At 54.5% G+C, this 20691-nt stretch overlaps 8 protein-coding genes across 8 annotated transcripts; 4 read left to right on the top strand and 4 right to left on the bottom strand.

Moving 5' to 3' along the window:
* Positions 1 to 562: 562 nt before the first annotated feature.
* J4E86_001431 (uncharacterized protein) lies at positions 563 to 2605 on the top strand (the record flags this gene model as incomplete). The annotated part of the gene is made up of 3 exons (XM_051441999.1): positions 563 to 721; positions 1025 to 1115; positions 1161 to 2605. 3 exons carry the CDS (start codon positions 563 to 565, stop codon positions 2603 to 2605), a joined length of 1695 nt encoding a protein of 564 aa, XP_051308170.1.
* A 403-nt stretch (positions 2606 to 3008) lies between these two features.
* Positions 3009 to 3718, bottom strand: RPS19 (40S ribosomal protein S19; the record flags this gene model as incomplete). Its single annotated transcript, XM_051441998.1, has 5 exons — positions 3009 to 3260; positions 3322 to 3398; positions 3451 to 3499; positions 3544 to 3562; positions 3630 to 3718. The coding sequence occupies 5 exons, from the start codon at positions 3716 to 3718 to the stop codon at positions 3009 to 3011; spliced, it is 486 nt and encodes a 161-aa protein (XP_051308169.1).
* A 700-nt stretch (positions 3719 to 4418) lies between these two features.
* Positions 4419 to 5558, bottom strand: J4E86_001429 (uncharacterized protein; the record flags this gene model as incomplete). Its single annotated transcript, XM_051441997.1, has 1 exon — positions 4419 to 5558. The coding sequence occupies one exon, from the start codon at positions 5556 to 5558 to the stop codon at positions 4419 to 4421; it is 1140 nt and encodes a 379-aa protein (XP_051308168.1).
* Positions 5559 to 6855: 1297 nt separating this feature from the next.
* J4E86_001428 (uncharacterized protein) lies at positions 6856 to 9628 on the top strand (the record flags this gene model as incomplete). The annotated part of the gene is made up of 2 exons (XM_051441996.1): positions 6856 to 8489; positions 8767 to 9628. The coding sequence occupies 2 exons, from the start codon at positions 6856 to 6858 to the stop codon at positions 9626 to 9628; spliced, it is 2496 nt and encodes an 831-aa protein (XP_051308167.1).
* Positions 9629 to 12271: 2643 nt separating this feature from the next.
* Positions 12272 to 13386, top strand: J4E86_001427 (uncharacterized protein; the record flags this gene model as incomplete). The annotated part of the gene is made up of 2 exons (XM_051441995.1): positions 12272 to 12866; positions 12920 to 13386. 2 exons carry the CDS (start codon positions 12272 to 12274, stop codon positions 13384 to 13386), a joined length of 1062 nt encoding a protein of 353 aa, XP_051308166.1.
* A 1889-nt stretch (positions 13387 to 15275) lies between these two features.
* J4E86_001426 (uncharacterized protein) lies at positions 15276 to 16085 on the bottom strand (the record flags this gene model as incomplete). Its single annotated transcript, XM_051441994.1, has 1 exon — positions 15276 to 16085. One exon carries the CDS (start codon positions 16083 to 16085, stop codon positions 15276 to 15278), a length of 810 nt encoding a protein of 269 aa, XP_051308165.1.
* A 1033-nt stretch (positions 16086 to 17118) lies between these two features.
* Positions 17119 to 19588, top strand: J4E86_001425 (uncharacterized protein; the record flags this gene model as incomplete). Its single annotated transcript, XM_051441993.1, has 3 exons — positions 17119 to 18040; positions 18088 to 18741; positions 18792 to 19588. The coding sequence occupies 3 exons, from the start codon at positions 17119 to 17121 to the stop codon at positions 19586 to 19588; spliced, it is 2373 nt and encodes a 790-aa protein (XP_051308164.1).
* A 252-nt stretch (positions 19589 to 19840) lies between these two features.
* J4E86_001424 (uncharacterized protein) lies at positions 19841 to 20407 on the bottom strand (the record flags this gene model as incomplete). Its single annotated transcript, XM_051441992.1, has 2 exons — positions 19841 to 19957; positions 20354 to 20407. The coding sequence occupies 2 exons, from the start codon at positions 20405 to 20407 to the stop codon at positions 19841 to 19843; spliced, it is 171 nt and encodes a 56-aa protein (XP_051308163.1).
* Between the last annotated feature and the right edge of the window lie 284 nt (positions 20408 to 20691).

The raw sequence follows: 20691 nt of genomic DNA, 5'->3' as shown, positions 1-20691 counted from the left end.
TTCCAGAAACACCCCGCGAGCGACTTCGCCGTTGCAGGCGCCGCATGTGGTCAAGCCGAAGCCGCGCCGGTAGTTGCGCCGACACACACCGGATTTGGCCGCGACCAAAGTAAATTCCCCAGACCAAACCACACCACACGGCGCTAGATGGCCTCGAATCGTCATAATCGGCTTTCAATCAGGCCCGTCGCATTGGTCAATGGCAGCGTGTGTCAAACTCACGCGTCTACCATGTTCTCATCCGACGGACCCCTCCATCGTTCCGAACGTTGGCTCCAGCGCAACGTGACGAAGGCTGTCGATGCCCCACACAGTTGTCGTTGCGAGCATTCGGATTGCTCCTTCGTCACTAGGGCAGCCGACGAATGTGTAGATCCCTGCTACGGGAGTACCTGGGTATACACGGTAACTGCTAGTTATCTCCGTATCTCTCACGACTTCGTCCATTGACTCAACTTTACCTTTGCCTCTCTGACTCCTTTCTGAGCTACCTGTGCCTCCCTCTCTACTCTTCAATTGCACTGACTTCTCTTATCAATCACCACACTACAAGCAGCCCGCCATGGACCCGCGCAACCTCCAGAAGCAGCGTGAACCTGAGGAGCCACGCTTCCTCAGCTTTCCACATCTTCCCGATGACGCGAAGCTCGAGGATGGCAAGCCAGCGCTCAACAAATACTCATCTACCCTCACAACCGGTCACAACTTCCCCGGAGCCCAGGTTCGCTACCCGGTGCCACGACGATAGAAGCATTCCAGTCACTAACGACTCTCGTCGCATAGGCAATGCTGTACGCAGCTGGTGTACCATCACGGGAAGCAATGAAGACGCAGCCCCACGTGGGGATTGCGAGCGTCTGGTGGGAGGGCAACCCTTGCAAGTCGGTATACTCTTTGGATTCGTTGTCATGATACTGACGATAATGCAGCATGCACTGTGAGTGACCCATGCGAACGCCGCGATATACGCCAATATAGTCTCGACGTAGTATACTGATGATGGGTAGTGCTGGATCTCGGAAAGGAAATCAAGAAGCACGTCTTGAACGACAACATGCTGGCATGGCAGTACAACACGATCGGTGTATCTGATGGAATCACAATGGGTGGAGAGGGTATGCACACCACTATTGGCAGTCTACACATTCTAACATCTTCAGGAATGCGCTTCTCCCTCCAGACCCGCGAAGTCATAGCCGACAGCATCGAAACCGTAACATGCGCCCAGCACCACGACGCCTGCATAGCCATCCCCGGATGCGACAAGAACATGCCCGGAGTCATCATGGCATTCGCGCGACACAACCGTCCCTCGCTCATGGTCTACGGCGGCTCGATAATGCCAGGATACTCGGAGACGCTTAAGAAGCCTATCAACATCTCGACCTGCTACGAAAGCCACGGCGCGTACATATACAAGAACCTGAAGAGTGCCTCAGAGGGCAAGTTCTCGCCAGATGAGATCATGGAGGATATCGAGAGGAATGCTTGCCCAGGAGCTGGTGCTTGCGGAGGAATGTACACAGCCAACACAATGAGTACCTCGATCGAGGCAATGGGACTGACGCTCCCCAACTCTTCCACAACGCCTGCAACTTCGCCCGCCAAGATGCGCGAATGCGCCAAAGCTGCCGCTGCGATACGAGTCTGCATGGAGAAGAACATCACACCGCGAAAGCTCCTCACAAAAGCTTCTTTCGAGAACGCCCTCGTCATGATGATGGTACTAGGCGGATCCACAAACGCCGTGCTACATCTCCTCGCCATGGCAGGCACAGCAGGCGTCCCCCTGACACTCGACGACTTCCAGCGCGTCTCCAACAAGATCCCCTTCCTCGCCGACCTCGCGCCATCAGGAAAGTACATGGCCGCCGACCTCTTCGACATCGGCGGCATGCCCTCCGTTATGAAACTGCTCGTAGCAGCCAACCTACTCGACGGCAGCATCCCTACCGTGACAGGTAAAACTCTAGCCGAAAACATCGAATCCTACCCGTCCCTCCCCCAAGACCAAGTCCTCATCCGGCCCCTGTCCAACCCCATCAAACCCACCGGCCACATCGAGATCCTACGCGGTAACCTCGCGCCTTCGGGCGCCGTCGCAAAGATCACGGGTAAAGAAGGCCTCATCTTCACCGGCAAAGCGATAGTCTTCAACAAAGAGCACGAGCTCGACCGCGCCCTCAACCTAGGCCAAATCCCCCACGGCGAAAACGTCGTCGTAGTCGTCCGCTACGAAGGCCCCAAAGGCGGTCCTGGCATGCCTGAACAACTCAAAGCCTCGGCTGCCATCATGGGTGCTAAACTTACCAACGTGGCTCTCATCACTGATGGTCGCTACTCGGGTGCTTCTCATGGGTTTATCGTTGGCCATATCTGTCCTGAGGCTGCGGTTGGTGGGCCTATCGCGGTCGTGCAGAATGGCGATATGATCACGATTGATGCGGAGAAGAATCGTATCGATATGGATGTGCCACAGGAGGAGATTGATAGGCGGTTGAGGGAGTGGGTGGCGCCTAGTATGCCCGTCACGAGGGGTGTGCTAGCGAAGTATGCGAGGTTGGTGGGGGATGCGAGTCACGGGGCTATGACGGATCTGTTTTGAGGGGAGCATCAGGAGTATGCGGAGGAGTCTGGGTACAGAGTACTGCATATTGCAAAACATGACATTGGATTGGCATGTGCACGACAAGTTAACAGACCATATGCAATGTATGTTCTTGGACATGACATGGTCAAGGGCGCATGAACTTCAACGAGAAAGCGAGATCCTAGCAATGGCGGAATCACAGCACCAGGAACAATTTGCACGGATGTCGAAGTAGAGGGTATCATGTTGCTTTTGAGGCCCAAGCCCAGTGTCATTGGAAGTCCTAGGCTAAAAGCAGGCCCGACTCAATCATGTCTTTCAACGCCATAAGCCGTAAACCGTGGTAGATCCGTAATGCCGCCCCGCAATCAAATGCTAGACAGCTCTTTTACACATATTCCGCGTAGAAGGTGGTAATCTACTCGTCATCCTCCTCCTCCTCAGCCTCGAGAGTGGTTTGCGCAATACGGTCCAAGTCACGCTGGCCGGACTGTGTGATGCGGCGGCCACCCTTGTCCTCGTCCTGCTCGAGCACACCGATCTTCTCGAGAGCCTGCATGACCTTACGGTCGACGGAGCCGGAGGCGTCGACGTGGTGGGAGGGGCGCGAACCGCGGTTCTTGGTGGAGCCGTGGACCTTGCGGAGGCGGCCGACACCGACGGTCTTGCGCTGTGTGATTCGTCAGCATTCCGTCCCTTTATGTGTTCGTTGCGGTGGGCATTCTGCATACCATGTAGACGTGGCGGGCGACAGCGGCGGCGCGGACGTAGAACCAGTCAATGTCCTGGGGAGGAAGCTCGTTGGAGTCTGCGCATGTTAGCCGAAGTTTCTCGCATGAGTGGGGAGATATGATTCTTACGGCTTGTCTTGACAGTGTCAACCCAGCCTGTAGATAAGTGGTCAGCGAACTGAGGTTATCCCCCATTTACGGGATTCAGGCTTCATCCTTCACCCGCTGGATAGAGACGAACCTGGACTGCATTGTCGTTAGCATTTGACATCGTGTGGTTTTGCGCATAGCGCAAAGGTCAAACTTACATGGGAAGCTTTCCCTGACGCTTCAAGAAGGCGGCATAGGCGGCCACGAACTTGTGGGACTCGATGTCCTTGACGGAAACTCCGGGCATGATTGCGGTGTTGGTTTGGAATTGGGAGGTGGAGAGAGGCGGTTCCGTGGGCTTGTCGTTGAATGCTGCGGCGTTCGAAGATATCGCGAGAGCCAAATTCAGCGACCCACGGTGGCTCGCTTAGGAAAAATGGTCGGGCCGGCGCTAGTGGGGCGCTAAGTGGGGGGCGCGAACCATCACTCTTTCCAAGCCTGCAGCCTGCGAACATCGACACGCGAACATCGTCATTGCTCTATTGTGTAGTTGAATATTCGTTACAGGTGCTTCTTTGGCGCAGCTTGAAACCCGTCGGTGTCGCCGATTTCGAAACTGGGTGCGCCCAGAACTCAGACTATTGATACTGTAATACGGTCTCATCCGATGCTGGCACCGACTAGTCAATTGTTTGACCAGCAAAATGTTCGCAGGTCGATGGTGTTCTGGTACATTTACTTGATACATTGACTTTCTCGTTCTGCAGATGAAGCTATGTAAGGTATATCAGAAGATGCCGAAACCTGGAGCCAGCGCCGAGATGAGAGATACATCTTAGACAGGAGGAAACATGCTGGTGTGCTCGAGCAAATTGTCTCACTATCGTTGTCGAAATCATTGTACGACTTCAAGAGCACTTGCAAATTGTCTGAAAGAATCTTGACTTCATATTTATGTTGTGTTATTAATACTGATTTTACTTGAGTATTACCCCCATACAATCCGTCTACCACTTGCTGATATCAACAACGGTAACAGTAACTGAGTTGTTGCTAGCAGGAGGCAGCTCTCCACCACCCATAATCAACAACTTAGACTGGTTCTTGAGAACGCGAAGATGCCTAGTGTAAGAGGTTGCTTCGGGAGTAGCAACCTTGACCCAAGGGCCCTCTCCAAGACCCTTGTTAATGAACACCTCAGAGTTGCTGTGTGCGCTGGCAATGATGGTTCCGTTCTTGCCGCCAGCAGAGCTCCAGACAACGTATGGAGAACCAGTGGGGATGGTACCATCAGTCGACTTAAGGCTGATACCGGTGGCCTCGCCGAACTTCTCGGGGTCGGATACGATCTTGTAGTAGACGGGGAACTGGTATGAGGTGGTGATGGCAGGTCCGCCGCCGTACTCGTAGGTCATGATGTACTTTCCGTTGGGGAGCTTGGCGACTGTGGGCATACCAGGACGGTCGGTGTAGGTGGGGTAGGTGACGTCGTCAATGACTGCGCCCCAGGTCTTGAGGTCGGTGGTGGTCTGGTGAACCATCTTCTGGCCGTAGGTGGCGTTCTCGCGCTGGTCGGAGTAGTAGCAGATGAGAGTCTTCTTGTTCATCATCAGGAAAGGCTCCCAGACGGGAGTAAGGCCGTTGTTGGGACGAGCCTCTCCACCCTTAGCGATGGAGGAGACAAACTCCCAGGTCTTGCCGCTGTCCTTGGAGGCGTAGAGAACAATGTCGGTGGTCGAGAGATCGGTGGGGATAGAGGATCCAGAGATGAGGACGGTGCCGGCCTTGTAGCCACCAATCGCCTCAGGAAGTACGTAGAGGAATGGCTGGTAGCGCAGACCGAGGCCGTTCTTTGTGTCTTGCACACGCGAGAACTCCTTCCACGACTTTCCGCCATCGGTTGACTTGAAGATGGGGAAGTAGACCTTTGGTGGCTCGGGCGAGTAGTTCTCCCAGGTTGCGAGGAGCGAACCGTCAGCGAGCTGGGCACTGCGCGCATAAAGGACACCGGGGTCGGTCCAGTTGGCGTCCCTGGGTGGTGAGAAGATCACATTGCGCGAAAAGGTAGGCTGCTCTGCCTTCTTAGGGTGCGCAGAAACGCTCGTAGCGACGCTGATGAGCGACAGGAAGAGGGTAGAGAGACGCATCTTGAAGGCTTGAGAGATGTGCAAGATGAAGCCAAAATCGCAACCGGCATCAACAAAGTATATAAACAAATGCCAATGCAACTCTACCGGCCAGTCAACCGGGATCTACCATACTACCATGTGATCGATACTCTGTTCCCGGTCGGTGGTGCGAGGTAGTTCTCGGAGTCTGCCCGTTTAACGTCATGTCGCCCTGCCACACATGGCAAGCATCCTTGCTCTCCGCAAAAAACACGTCGTTCAATGGCGGGAATCTGGAGACCGCTCTCCGGAGTAATTGTGGGGAACAAGGATCTTCGTGTCTTGCGGGGAAAGCGGTAGTTTATACACCGAGCAAGCCTTAGCTAACTTAGCTAATGCCTAGTCATCGAATGTGCCGAGGCGCGGAGGAAGAACTCTGAACAGATTGGTCCGGAAGAATGACGAGGGCATGTGACGAGAGTCCCTCCGGAGCATCATGGCCAAGATCTTGGAAATCGGAGGTATGCCGAAGTCGTGTTGTGGTGGTGTATGTATATGTCGAGTTGGGGGCTGGAAGTGGGTGATGGGTGTGGCATGACGCACGGCATTGGCAGCGGGAAGGCGCGTCCACGGGTGCCATGGAACGCGACAGCTCGCTACCTCGAGCCACGAAGTCTATCTCAACATCATCGATGCGGACTGTGCATCCATCCAGCGATCATGCGATGCGCATCTCGTCTGGTACACGATTGGACAGGTTTGTTGAGTTCCGGCGGCGTGCCAGAGCGTAACGCGTAGGTTTGCACAGAAAGACGACACCGGCAACGCGTCTGGTGGCGAGAAGCAGGTACTACAATGTATCGAGGCTGCGCAATCGTACATCCACGCTTCAGCGGGTAAGGCAGAGTTAAGAAGACAGATAGAGATGAGGCAACCCACGCATGTGATGCTGGCTGCGTTCGGCTGATGAAGTTCGCCAATCAGCGGGCCGGCACGACAGCCTCGTTGATCGCTGTGCAGCAGTGGTGGCAGTGCAGGAACGACCGCAGCAGTCCTCTCCGGTTCGTCGAAACTACAGCTGACTGCAGCCTGGACCGGTCAAAACCAGCAAGATGTCGCCCCTCTCTGCGTCCCTCAGGCGGTTGTTCCTGCATCGCGGCGTGAACACTATGCGAACATGGTAAGTCTCTATGGCCCTCAGGCTTCGGGCAGGGCAACCCTTTGTCATCGCAAGGCTAAAGTGGGCATCTGACGGTTTTGGTGGCTGACCTTCGCATCGCGATAGGCTTCTTCAATCGCTTCTCCTGTGCCTTTGCGCTTCAATCAACAACACCCGATGAGCAATGATCCAAAGACGTCTGATGTGGGGCGCGAAACGCCTCTTCCACAATACGAAAAGACGCAATCGGTGCCGTTCACTCTGAATCTTCAGGAAGATACACGCAATCCTGGTCAATTCCAGCTCGTCTTCAACCTGGGCCCGAAACAACAATCGTCGATCGGTGTGCCTCTGAGTTGTGCACCTAATGTTGCCGCGTCTACGACTCTACGAGATGGCTTGAAGTCTAGTGTCGAGAGCTCAGTTCCTCAAAAGACGAGTCCGCCAAGCACTCCTCTCCACGACAGGCAAGGCTGGGCCGATCTAGACAATGTACCTACCGAATTTCTTAAAAGGGTCGTGCCAGACTGGAATGTGTCGTTTTCTCGTAGCGACTCAACAGCCTCTACTCAATCCAAACGACTTACGGACATCAAAGCTAGAATCAAGAAGAAAGGAAAGGGCTACGTCGTGCGCTTGCTGAAAGGGTCGACAGACTCGAACGAGATTGCAGAAATAGATCTGGGCCAGCATATCGCTGCGAATCAGACATTTGAGACTCCAGAGCTCGACTCAGCGACTCTGCCTGCGGAGTTGTATTCGCCACCTACGACTATTGCATCAATCTCCGATAGTCTTCTGGATCGCAATGATATCTTCGAGATCGGTACTTCCAACACATCAGGCGTTCAACGACCACCACCGTCTGCGGTTCCACAAAGGAGTCATCTGCCGCATCATAGTCTAGCCAGGACTTCGATCGCGGAGGACGGGTTCAGTGATGCCGAGACTCTGATACCAGACATTCGCTCGATACACGACCGTATGGATGAGGATCAGACTGATGTAGAACCGTCATCTCATGCCCCATCGCTGTTTCCCACCCGCTCGGCTTCGGTCTCAAGTATCGTCAAAACGCCAACACGCGGCCTGTCAGTCGTTGGACCTGTAAGGAAGCGTGTCGAGAAGAAGACACGTCCTCGGGTGAAGAGTCGTGCGACGAACCTGGATCTCAAGCGATCAGATGCTCACAAATCCGTCAAGCGTCGCGTAGTATCGACAAATCATGCATTCGATAGTCAAGTTGTAGAAAATCTCGTGAACTCGACTACTTTGCGCCAACGCATCCGTCCGGTATCTCGAAAGTCGAGTGGAATTGATCTAGCGACCGATGAGTATGCCACTTGGTCGCAACCGATGCGGCCTGCGAGCGCAGTCAAGCCACGACATCTACGACACGTATCAGCAGACGACCTAAATGTCCCTGCCAGACCCAAACATGGTTTACGGTTGGACACCGACCTACCTCAGACCAAGTCAGCTCATGTATCGCCAGTGACGCGCCGCAAGAGATCACCTAGAATACGGAAGCACACATCATCCTCTTCTTCGTCAATAGATACCGAGGACGCCAATGCACTGCTATCACCCCAGTCGGCAGGAGTGGGTGGCGCAGATGAGCTCCGTGAAGCGCTGAGAAGAGCGTTAGATCATATCGATTCGAAAAACGACAATCTTGTCGAGGATTTCGAAAGGCCTGCAGTGCCCACCATCGTTGAGCCGCCGATCGACGATCATGTTGGCGAGATACCGCTGCCTCCGGAAGCAGAAATACGGATTGCCTCTCCTCATGGTCGAAACACAACATTCAGGTACTGGGGTCTTGCATTGAGTGCGTTGTCAGACAAAGCCTATGAAGGTTTTCGATTGCTTCGTGATACATTCGGTACTGAACCACCCGTGCCGCAGGGGCATGTGCGGGTGCTATGGACTTGCGTCAGTAGTTCAGCATACTCTTTCTCTGGACCATGCTAACAAGATGTAGTCATGCGGTGAGCCATTGTATGACGACTTCATCGAACAGCGACCCAATGCTGCCCGCCTTCTTGAAGCTTATCTCAATCGCCCAAGAGCTCATACACCAAATAGCCCTACCAGCCAAAGCAACACCGCGTCATCGATGGCCTCCATCTTTGACTCGTCGAGCAGAGCGTCCACATTGACCACGCCGTCGTCGACATACGGCGGGCCTAACTCTTGGACTAGAGCCAGCGACCCTTCCAAGTATAGCCCGTCGCGTACCGTCGCCAGCAACCCCTTCAGTGTCCGTATGCCGTCCTTCGTCCAAGAATCCTGGCTCCTGACCTGTGCGAACGAAGGCCGCCTGACACCAAAGATCGTCCATCTCGATGTCAACGAAGGGCGCGTGAGAAGCGACAAAGATCTAGCGCTCGCGCTGCGAGAGCACTATGACCAGCTCAATCGGCGGTGGTTCAACTGGGCTCGTCTTCGCGGGCTAACGACCATCGAGTTTGTTCAATTCGAAGTCCATCGCAATCGCTTCGCTGATATTCGAGCGACGCCGTCTATGCCGCCCAAGTCCGCTGCTTCTTCAGCTTCGACCAGCGAGCCAGAGAAGTCTGCAGCGCCGTCTCAGCATCCGTACACCTTCGAGCCCAACGACCTCCTGCCGCCTGTTGGTAGCACGTATCTCCTCCATTTATTCAAACACCCACAGGACTATGAGGGCGAGCTGATTACGTATCTTCGCAGTCCAAAGCGGAGGCAGCGGTTGGAGTTCGGTATGGGCTGGGGCGTTCATCTCGTGGAGGGGTTCCTTGCGCAGCGCGTGTGGGCAGTGACGATGGGTGTTTGCGGCTTGGGTAGTGCGGTGTTCGCGATCCTGTGGACGGTCAGGAAGGGCGACGTACAGGGTGCCTTTGGGGTTGCGCAGTGGGTGTTGGGTATTGCTGTTTTGCTGGTTGGCGGTCTGCAGGCGTGGTTGGAGTAGCCGCTTACGTATACTTTTCAATCAACGCGTGCCATACCACAACAAGCTTTACAGGATACAAAGAGGACACAACCAGCGCAACAACAAGGTACAAAGGGCCGTAGGGTCTACATTGACGTCGTGGGTTGTAGATACTCAACCCCTATCGCTGTTGTATTCCTAAAACGAGAAAGTTACCCAGACCTTGACCAAAAAGAGAGCCAATGTAGACATGAACAGGAACGTCTACAGAGGCAAAAAGAAATGATAGCTTCTCAAGGGATCGAACCTTGATCTACACAAGTGGGGCGCGTCACGATGGCATTCCAAGCAGGTCCGAAGTTACCTTCAATACACACACATACTATACAAATGACCTTGACGGAGAACCTGTCGGTCTGTGTCGTCATACCATTAGACCAAGAATCCTGGTGTGTTTTGATGGAGGAAGAACCGGCTCCATAATACATATAGAATTATCAGAGTTGTGTGGAAACTGAAGACAACGTCGGCAAAAAAAAAAGCACTGTCCTTTACCCCAAACAAGCCGGCAACGAAAATCACAATCGGAGCGGCACACCCACGCAAACGCTCTTGCCCTCCACCTTACCTTACGTACGTACTTAAACCTAGCAAAAAAAGATGATATACTTGGTCTCTGCTAGAGTCGAACTAGCGTTTATCACATACACACTGTGGAATCACGCCTATCGACAGCCCCACGGCCCGACAGAGGTGCCAGAATCAACTGACACCCGCATGAAACCACAGGAGATTGTAAGTGATCGTCTTACCACTGGACTAAGAGACCTGAGTTGGGTTGTTTCGATAGAAGAAGGAGAGTTTACGCGGTATATATGGGATGGTGAGGGTGACATCACCTCCCAGCTGACGCGAGAGCAGTACCATGAGTGATCGGGGAAGTACTTGAGTGGTTCTGCAGTTACGGTAGATTTGTGATGAGGGTGCCTGGAGGTACACGCGGAGCTGTCATGCTGGCTGCTCAGCGCAGTGTTTTGGTGTTCTGAGATTGCTTTGAGATATGCGTGACATCATCACCTCGGGAACAACGAGATAATGGCTCCCCCAAGAGATCGTTGAAGGGCGCTACATCAACAGATGATTCAGAACAACCTAGCCTGACGTCCGTATGAAGTTCTGCTGAGGGAAATTGGCATGTGGAAGGTGGAGGCAAAGCAGTCCTCACAGCAATTAAAACATGAAAGAACGAGTGGAAAGACGCCAAACAGCTTCAGACAGAGTGACAGTATGAGATGGATTGAGAGACACGCACTGTGGTAGGCAAGACGGCAGGACAGATCCGTCACACCAACCTGCTGTGGATGTTCACCACGAGCTACGTTTGAGACATAGAGAAGAAGAAACAGCCTCAGGCCCACACCATATACATCGACAGCCTAAAAGGCAGAACGGTTAAACACAGAGGTTGAAAGATGTTAAAGTCGACGGCGCCGCGCCTGACATGCAGTTGCACCGCCAGCCGTCCAAGAAGCGCCGCCCCCGAATACCCGACTTGATTAATATCGACGACGATGTCGTCAAACACGCCTGCCTCGATCTAGGCGCATCTCCGCTCACTACCATTGGGGGCAATATTGGCCGTTTCACGTCTGAAACCAGGCTGCACACGCGAAGTCCGGTGGTGGGCCCCAAGGATCGGTTACGCTGTCAGGGGTGCATAACGGTTGCGCGCGCGACGTTGACGAGTCGACAACATCGGTGTGGATATTGTGCAGGATCGAAGGAAGCTTGGTGTTGCATGCGACAAATTTGGTCGGTAGGAGTGTCTTGGAGTTTGGATGACATGATGAGGTCACGGCAGCTGGGTTCGGCAACCGGACCGTCTTACTGACGTACCTTTCAAGCCCGCCATGGAGGGCATGAACATCAACCCTACCGTTCATCAACACTACATCTACCAACCCAGCACGATCGGATCTAGACATCTGACAGGCGCCACAAAATGCGGCGCTCTCGGCACCTCGTTTGACAGAAACAACTAAGCTCTTGGCGGCGTCTACTATGCAAGGGCGGATCCAGGAACACGCGGGATGCACGTTTCGCGCGGCCCCGCTGCACGTTGTCGCTCGAACCCGAAACCACAACAACGCCGACCGGAACGATTCATGACGACGAATACGCTGCGTACGATGCATACCGGAGACCGAGAACTGGATTGTGGCAGGGCGCAGTGATTCTGGAACTGGTCCGTAGCCGTGGGATGGCTCTTGGCTGCAGGCAGGAAACGGCCTGCGCATCCTGACAATGTCGCTTGTCTCTCCGCAACAGGAAACATGGCGATTCAAACAACGCGGGATGCATATTCCTGCGCGCCCAGCATGAACCCACCATTCTGGGCTCTCATTTTGCGAGTCGCCCAGGATGTGGGTCAATGGATGCCGAGCATTTGAAGGAGCAGAGACTGAACTGAATAAATAGGGCACCTGGTACCTCACTCCAAGCACCATCGCTACAGCTTCAATCTTCGGTTCTATACCAGTCCCTTCTTTTCAACCCACATTCGTTCATCAAGTCCTTCACTGTGTGAAGCCGGCAGACACTCTTTCAACAACTTGCGAACTTTCGTCTCTATCGAACCTACCAACTCCATTCTTTCGAAGAACTCCATCTACATCAGTCAACATGTACAAGACCGTTACCTCCCTCAGCGCCATCGCGGCTCTCGCTGCCACCGCCACTGCCCACGGCATTGTCAACGGCGTCACCATCGACGGTGTCTTCCAGCAGGGCTTCAGCCTCGACTACTACTACGCCAAGCAGAACGGCGGTCAGGTGCCAGAGCACATTGGCTGGTACGCCGAGAACCTCGACAACGGCTTCGTCGAGCCCAACTCCTTCGGTGATGCCGACATCATCTGCCACAAGGCCGCCAGCCCCGAGGGCAGCTCCGACAGCATGGCCAAGGTCGCCGCTGGAGGTACCGTTGAGTTCCACTGGAGCACCTGGCCCGAGAGCCACGTCGGCCCTGTCATCACCTACGTCGCTCCCTACACTGGCGACGTTACCGCCGTCAAGAAGGAGGAGCTCAAGTGGACCAAGATCGACGGTGTTGGCTACGAGAACGGCGAGTGGGCTGCCGTCAAGATGATTGGCCAGAACAACACCTGGCCCGTCACTGTCCCCGAGAGTCTTGCCGCTGGCAAGTACGTCTTCCGCCACGAGATCATCGCCCTCCACGGCGGTGGTGACGCCAACGGCGCCCAGAACTACCCTCAATGTAAGCATACCCCGCCAGTCACATGAAGAACCAATCACTAATTGAATCTCCAGGCTTGAACATCGAGGTCACTGGCTCTGGAACCGAGACCCCAGAGGGTGTTATCGGCACTGAGCTCTACACTGCCACCGACCCCGGTATCCTCTTCAGCCCCTACGGCGCCAACATCGACTACACCGTCCCCGGCCCTCCTCTCTTCGGCTCCGGCGGCTCTGGCTCTGCTCCCAGCAACGGCACCACCCCCACCAAGCCTAGCACTCCTTCCATTGCTCCCAGCGCCAGCAGCAGCCCCTCTGCACCCGCCGCCAGCCCTTCCACCCCCGCTGCTTCCGCCAGCCCCATCGCTACCCCCGAGGCCGAGCCTTCTACTGCTCCTTCCGCCACTCCCTCCGCTGCTCCTTCCACCGGCGGTGACGCCCTTCCCGAGAGCTTCACCATCGACACCTTCATCACCTGGTTGGAGGGCAAGGCCAGCGGCTCTGCCTCCAAGGCTCGCCGCCACGCTCGCTCTTTCTTGTAAGCGTTGGGCAAACACGCTGGGGATGATATGATTTGATGGATACCCTTCTTCTGAGAGAGATAACCTTTTGATGGTTCGTTCGTTGGATACGACGACTGTTTCGCTTCTTTTGTGTATATACACCCGTTTCTTGTAGCATAGCGCTTTGGTTATTTAACCAATGTTTACACTTCTATTGATCTACTTGAGTGCGCGTGATGTCGATTGACCTTGTGCTTGCCTGTGATATCTGATAGACTCTGTAGTATCCCGAATGAGCCTTGCCCAATTTCTCCAAGCGCACGCGAGCATGGGAGTCAAGCAGGTCCAGCGTCCCAGTGTATGCACCCAGCAACTCCTGCATCCCTGCCCGCATGCTGGTATATTCCTTGTCTGCCGATCTTGCGCACTTCAACGGCAACTTTTGAGTCGTTCAAACGGTGGGTGTCTCGCGCGGGGTTAAGAACGGTTGGCAGCGTATACATCGGGAACGTGTTCGTCTCACTTCGAAGTGGCAGAGCGGATTGCGGCGATGATGGGGGAGAGTATGCTCGTAGCACAGTACCCTGGTAGTCAAAAGTCAGCGTGTAAAGGCATGGAGCGCGTGGACGGACGTACGTAGCGTGCTTGGTGATAGCCTGGATGGTCGAGACGTCTTGCACTGCGGCGAAGTCCACGTCTAGCTTCTCATTGATCAGTGAGTGGCCACGCTAAGGACCACGAGAGCTCTTCGGTTGTTGTCGCGGCGGTTGTCGTGCTCGTTCTCCAGAGGTAAGTCACAGTTGTCCTGCTGTCCATCATCCGACTGCGCTGGTCTCGTTGAGCTTCCCGCTTGAAGAGCCTGAGCATAACGAACTGCGGGCCCAGAAGCTGATTGGACAATGGTATCCGGCTCACACGATGCGTGTCGCGGGGTTCAATGGAAGCGTAGAGAGTGCTGGGAGTCGCAACATAGGCGCAAAAAGAGCAGCATATCGACCGTGAAAGCGCACTGCCTGATCGCAGTGATATGCTGGAATGTCAAAACAAAGAGAGATTCATAGGGAGGATGACATGGATGATAGCACAGTCACAGTAGCAAGAAGTCAGAGGAGTGAGGACATATATCATGGGCATAGCATCAAATCAAAGATAGAATAAGGTCAAATAAAGTCAAATCAAGTCAAAATAAGGGAAATCAAAGCACACTGAAGTCACAACAACAACAAATTCGAAAGTCACAGTCACAAAAGCCTTCCTCAAGGCAGTGCATAAAGCACTGCACTCAATGAGAGCCCACACTCTACCCCATCGCTGCGAAATGCGAAGAGGATTTGGTCTTAGCTCTTGCGAGCTAAGGTGAGAATCGCCGTATGCGAAGGCGGAGGAAGCCTTACCGAGTCTGTGAGAAGTTAGCAGGTTTTCTTGGGAAAGTGTAGAAAGAGAAAGCAAAAGTAGATCTGTGGCCGAATTAGCGAGTTTTCTTGGGAAAGTGCAGAAAGAAGAAAGCAAAAGCAGAAAGCAGAAAGCAACTATCTAAAGAGGCCCGGCGGGAGAAGGTGAGTTGGTGGTTTGGGCAGGGGGATCGGCTGTTTATATAGTGCGAGGGAGAGCCGCTAAGAGCCTGAAAGCACGGAGCTTCTTAGTCATGCTGTTGGGGGTCGTGCCTAGGTGCTGTCGGGGGAACACCGGGAGATTAAAGTCGTGGTGAGGGTGACTTATGCAAAGGGAAGGAGCGGGGGAGTGATGTGGTTGGCTGGGAGCGGACGGGGAAGGTACGTGTTGACGGGTTAGTGCGGCAGCAGTTTTGATATGACGTACGAGCAGAGATATGGCAGGCTACGAACTGCATTGATGATGATATTGATTGAAAAGACGGCATGTTATACTACGAGATCCTCGCCACGTGATTCTGGCCTACATGTTATGCCCTAGAACTGACGGTTCTTACGCTCCGCAGCACCTCCTTCAGGCGGTGCCAGGCGCTCCAAGTGCCTCCAAGCCAGCAGCTCTACCCACTTCTTGATAATCAGCTCCCAGTTCTCCTTGAGCTCGTTGAAGGGCTTGTAGTTATTCAGTGCGGCAGCCAGCACCGCGCCCTCATGCTCCAAATCGATACCGTGCCGAGTGAGTTCGTTCCCATAGTTCAACTGCGCGTACTCGTGAAGTAGTCTATCAAGAAGGGTATTAAGGTCTTCTTCAAGCTCATACGGGGTAGTCATTAGCTTGAACGTGCCTTTAATTTGAGCGAGGAGCCCACAGACGAAGGGGTTGCAGGCGAAGCTGGCTAGGAGCGTGTTTGCGGCACGGGCAGTGTAGTGTCCAGCGACGCCGCCGAGGGCTACGGGATCCAGGAGCTGGTCCTCGAACATAGTGTAGACGTGTTGTAGAATGACCTCAGCCTCCTCGCCTACGTACGCGATCAGGTTGTTCATGACCTCCGGCTGCTCGCGGATCTTGTCGATGCGCTCCCGGTCGTAGAACTCGTTGTCAAGATGGAGGTTCTGCGCGAGGGGTGTAGGCTGCTCGAAGCCGACAATGCGGCGGCATGACGGGTGTGGACATCGTACGAATTGGTCGTTGACGGCGTGGAAAGTCTTGGTGAGGCAGTCGCGGCAGTGGAAGTCGTCGCTCTCGTGGCAGGGCAGGTCGTAAAGTGGGACGGTAGTTGACTTGCAGGACGCGCAGTTGTCGCCGGTAATACCCATGAGCTGGGGGGCTGCGATGGAGGGAGTGGCCATTGTGTCGCGGAGTTCGTGTTGCGGGTTCGATGTATTGGGTTCGGGGTGTTGCGTTTGCGTCAAGATTGCAATGTTGGGTAAGTTCGGACTCGAGTGGATTGCTGAAGCATCACAGGGAAGAAGTAGGCGTTAGTATATAAATCCACTTGCATTGCTTCTATTCAGTGTCGACTTGGGCGTTGACAATGCGACAATGGATGTGACGGCCATTATACAATCTTCACGACGTCTTTGTTGACCGAGAACGAAGCCCAGCTTACGACGAGACAGCATTAGGGCAAGGTTGTGTAGAGAGCATTGTGAGGGAAATGACGGGAACAAGCAATGTCGTCGCTGCGCCCAGAGACTTTGGTAGAGCTGCTGGCTGTTCTGGTCGCTTGATATTGGAGATGACAACATGAGATCCGCAGGTGCGAAAGCCGAGGAAATTAAGAATCGGAAGAAGTTGATAGACATGAATCATTGACGAAAAAGACAGCACATGGTGTGGAGAAATGAAGTTGAGAACATGAGCCAGATGACATTGCAGAAGTTGTGCGAGCCTACAGAGATTCATTCGTAGACCGTAGAAGCCACTCAGCATCATTGCCGTGGTTTGCGAAATCGTTAGATCTAGAACTTCAGGTGGAATGCATGGTGTACGATGGCCGGATAACGCTGTGCGCGACGTGCGGAGAGCGATCACGTGGTCGATGAACAGTCTGTTGCATAGAACGAAGCGCCACAAGATTCAACTGCGTGATTAGAGATGCCTGCCAAAACGCGCGCTCCCTTCGAAGAGATGTGCGATGCAGATAAAGGTCTGATGTTGGCAACAAATTCCGCGGCTCCTCAGACCCCTGACATGGCAGCCGCGCTAAGATAGGACGAGATAAGTGCGTGACGCCATCGACCTCGGTCCCATTGGTGTCCGGCATAGCTCCGCGCAGCTGTCTCTTATCTCGACTTCCATCTTGCATGCCTCTGGCCAGGTGTGAAAGAATCCTCTTGTTTGTATATGCAGCTCCCGGCGAGCAATGAGAAGCCAGCGACAATGGCCGACGAAAGCACCCCGCTGATTCAGCGCGTCGACGTCCGACCCCATCGCGATCGATACCCACACCATCGCCTTCGATTTGTGTGCACGACTTTGCTGAGCGCGACGATAATCGCTGGAGGACTTGCTGCCGTCTTCCTCTTCGCCTTTGCGCCACCCACTCAAGACGAAGTAGCCCCTGCATCACGATTCTCGGCATCTTCCTTATCGACCTCGCAAATACCCGACGGATGGGCGCGCAAGACGGCCCTGGACTTCGAAGGCCTCAAGGCGGCGCTCCTGGAAACACCCAGTGCCGAAAAGGCAGAAGAATGGAGCAGGTACTACACCAGCGGACCGCATCTTGCCGGGAAGAACCTCAGCCAGGCTCTATGGACCAGAGAAAGATGGCAGGAATGGGGAGTCGAAAGCACCATTGTCGACTACGACGTCTACATCAACTACCCCAAGGGCCATCGATTGGCACTTATGGAGAAGATTGGCGACAAGGAAGACGCGGCTGACAGCACGACAGAGCCAGAGTGGAAGATCAAATACGAAGCGCGACTGGAAGAAGACGTCTTGGACGCGGACAAGTCAAGCCAGCTCGCAGATCGCGTGGCAACCTTCCACGGATACAGCGCCTCTGGCAACGTGACGGCGCCTTACGTATTCGTCAACTACGGGACGTACAGAGACTTTGAGGAGCTACAGGCGGCCAACATCAGTCTGGAAGGCAAGATCGCATTGGCCAAGTACGGAGGCGTCTTCCGCGGTCTCAAGGTCAAGCGCGCGCAAGAGCTGGGCATGGTTGGTGTTGCCATGTACACCGACCCTGGCGATGATGGAGAGGTCACCGAAAAGAACGGCGTCGCGACATATCCCGACGGACCGGCCAGAGAGCCCAGCAGCGTTCAGCGAGGAAGCGTTCAGTTCTTGAGTAAGTTGTTACCCATCATTCTGTCGTGCCATGCTAACAAATTACAGGCTTCGCGCCAGGTGACCCTACCACGCCAGGCTATCCCTCGAAACCTGGCTGCCCTCGCCAGCCCGTGGACCACGCGATGCCACACATCCCATCTCTTCCCATCTCCTACCTCGACGCGCTTCCCCTCCTCAAAGCCCTCAATGGCCACGGTCCGAAAGCCTCATCCTTCAACGGGCACTGGCACGGCGGCGGTTTGGACTACAAGGGCGTGGAATATAACATTGGGCCTTCGCCAGACGACCTCGTGCTCAACTTGGTCAACGAGCAGGAGTACGTTACGACGCCCTTGTGGAATGTCATTGGAATCGTCAACGGCACCATTCCCGATGAAATCGTTGTTCTCGGCAACCACCGTGATGCTTGGATTGCTGGAGGCGCAGGAGACCCAAACAGCGGCAGCGCAGCGCTCAACGAAGTCATCAGAAGCTTTGGAGCTGCCATGGAGGCTGGCTGGAAGCCAATGAGGACAATCGTCTTCGCGAGCTGGGACGGAGAGGAGTACGGCTTGGTTGGCAGCACCGAGTGGGTCGAGGAGTACCTGCCCTGGCTCTCTGGTTCCACAGTCGCATATCTGAATGTCGACGTTGCCACAGCAGGCCCGAACTTCAAGCTCTCGGCGGCGCCCTTGATGAGCAGTGTGGTGGAGGAAGTCGGTAAGCTTGCTTTCATGCCCTGTTCATGAGCCTTAGCTAACATTCACCAGCTCGTATGGTCATGTCCCCGAACCAGACTGTCGCTGGCCAATCTGTCTACGATATTTGGGACAAGCGCATAGAGACGATGGGCTCTGGCAGCGACTTCACCGCCTTCCAGGATTTCGCCGGCATTCCATGTATTGACATGGGCTTCGGCTTTGATGCTAAGTCAGCGGTCTACCACTACCACAGCAACTACGACTCCTTCGATTGGATGAAGAAGTACGGCGACCCGACCTTCGAATACCATGCCACCATCGCCAAGATGTGGGCGCTCGTAGCAGCCAAGCTCGTCGAGACACCCATCCTCCAGCTGAATGCCACAGACTACGCGGTCGGCCTCCAGACCTACGTCGACGCCGTCAAACGAAAGGCCTTCGACGCTGGTCCCCCAAACAAAGACTCCAGCGAAGTCTTCCAACCTCTCGATGAAGCCGTCTCCCACTTCCTCTTCGCGTCCATCCTCCACGACGCCACTGCCGCTGATCTCGCAGCGCAATACGAAAACATCGGCGACATTCCCTGGTGGCAGCCCTGGAAGAAGGTGCAACTATACCTCGCCATCCGCGGCATCAACACAAAGTACAAGTACCTAGAGAGGAAGTTCCTGTTCCCGGATGGTCTTGACGGCCGAAGCTGGTTCAAGCACGTTGTCTTCGCACCTGGGAAGTGGACGGGCTATTCTGGGGCCACGTTTCCTGGTATCGTTGAGGCGATTGAGGAGGAGAGTGAAGAGGGGGTTGAGAGGTGGGTTGGCATTGTTAGTAGGGCTATTGGTAGTGCCGCGGACTGGTTGGAGGAGTAGAGGCTGGAGTAGACATTCGCTTTATACCCACTGTAAGTAGGAATACAAGGATGCCAGGACGCTACATCCCGCTCGTCGTGCTGTGATACAAAGTTTGTAATACGGCGTGAGGCATACATGTGGCTTGGAGATAGGCAGCTGATAGGTGCGTAGGTCGTCTTTAGGTATACACATCACTGGCACAGAGGAGATCAAGACAGCATGATATGGCGAGGAGGAAACGGTCTATTCAGAATTTTCAAATCGTATGGCCTAGGGCCCAAAGTTTCCGCCCGAGGTCATCTTCTTGTCCCCGAAGGGCAGCCAGCCGGCGAGGGCGCAGCGGGCGAGGGCGCGGACGAGGGGCGCGAGGAGGGGGGCCAGGGGGCACTATGCCTCTGTTTACATGTTAGCAGTGTTCCAATTAGGTATAGTGTGAGTGTTGTTGATGAAGGAGAGTAGATGTGAAGACACTCTGCTGATACAGCTCCAAATGCCCAACTACCAAAACAAGTAAAAGGAATATAACTTACGTTGGAAGTTGGCCTCGCGCTCGAGGGCCACCTAGTAGGCGGGGAGGAAGGCGGCCAGCGCGCGCCGGCAGAGGCGGATGGTGCGCCGAAGCGCCAGGTCTTCGTCGACGCTCCACGTGCCGCACTGCACGTGCCGGCGGCGGGCGGCATGGGCGAACCTGAGCTAGAACTCCTATTAATACTGTATCCTTCTGGGTATGACATTGTATCGTAGAATAGAGCTGTGGATGTATTGTAGCAGGTAGAAACTTACTTCGCGGCGGGCGAGGTGGATGCCCTCGGCGAGCTCGGAGGAGGAGACGGGCATGTTGGTGGTGATGATTTGGTATGATTTCTACGTATATCTATGTTAGCTACGTGTGCTCTAATAGCGTGATTTGAAGCTGGAATAGGAGGTTCAGAAGGATACATACGGATGTGGGTGGGTGTTTGGGTTAAGGAGCAAAAGTCAGTCAGAGACGTGGATTTGTACCTACCTACCTTGCTCCCCCTCCTCACACTCACACATACGCTTTGGGAAGAGGAGCGGGGGAGGACATTTCACCGTGAGAAGCGGAAAATTGCACGTCGCGCGGCGAGGAAACAGTGATG

This window comes from Alternaria arbusti (genome assembly GCF_024043155.1).
Source record: "Alternaria arbusti strain BMP 1465 chromosome Unknown scaffold_1, whole genome shotgun sequence".
Taxonomy (NCBI): domain Eukaryota; kingdom Fungi; phylum Ascomycota; class Dothideomycetes; order Pleosporales; family Pleosporaceae; genus Alternaria; species Alternaria arbusti.
The sequence above is the reverse complement of the archived record's forward strand: the minus strand, read 5'-3'. Positions and strand labels throughout refer to the sequence as shown.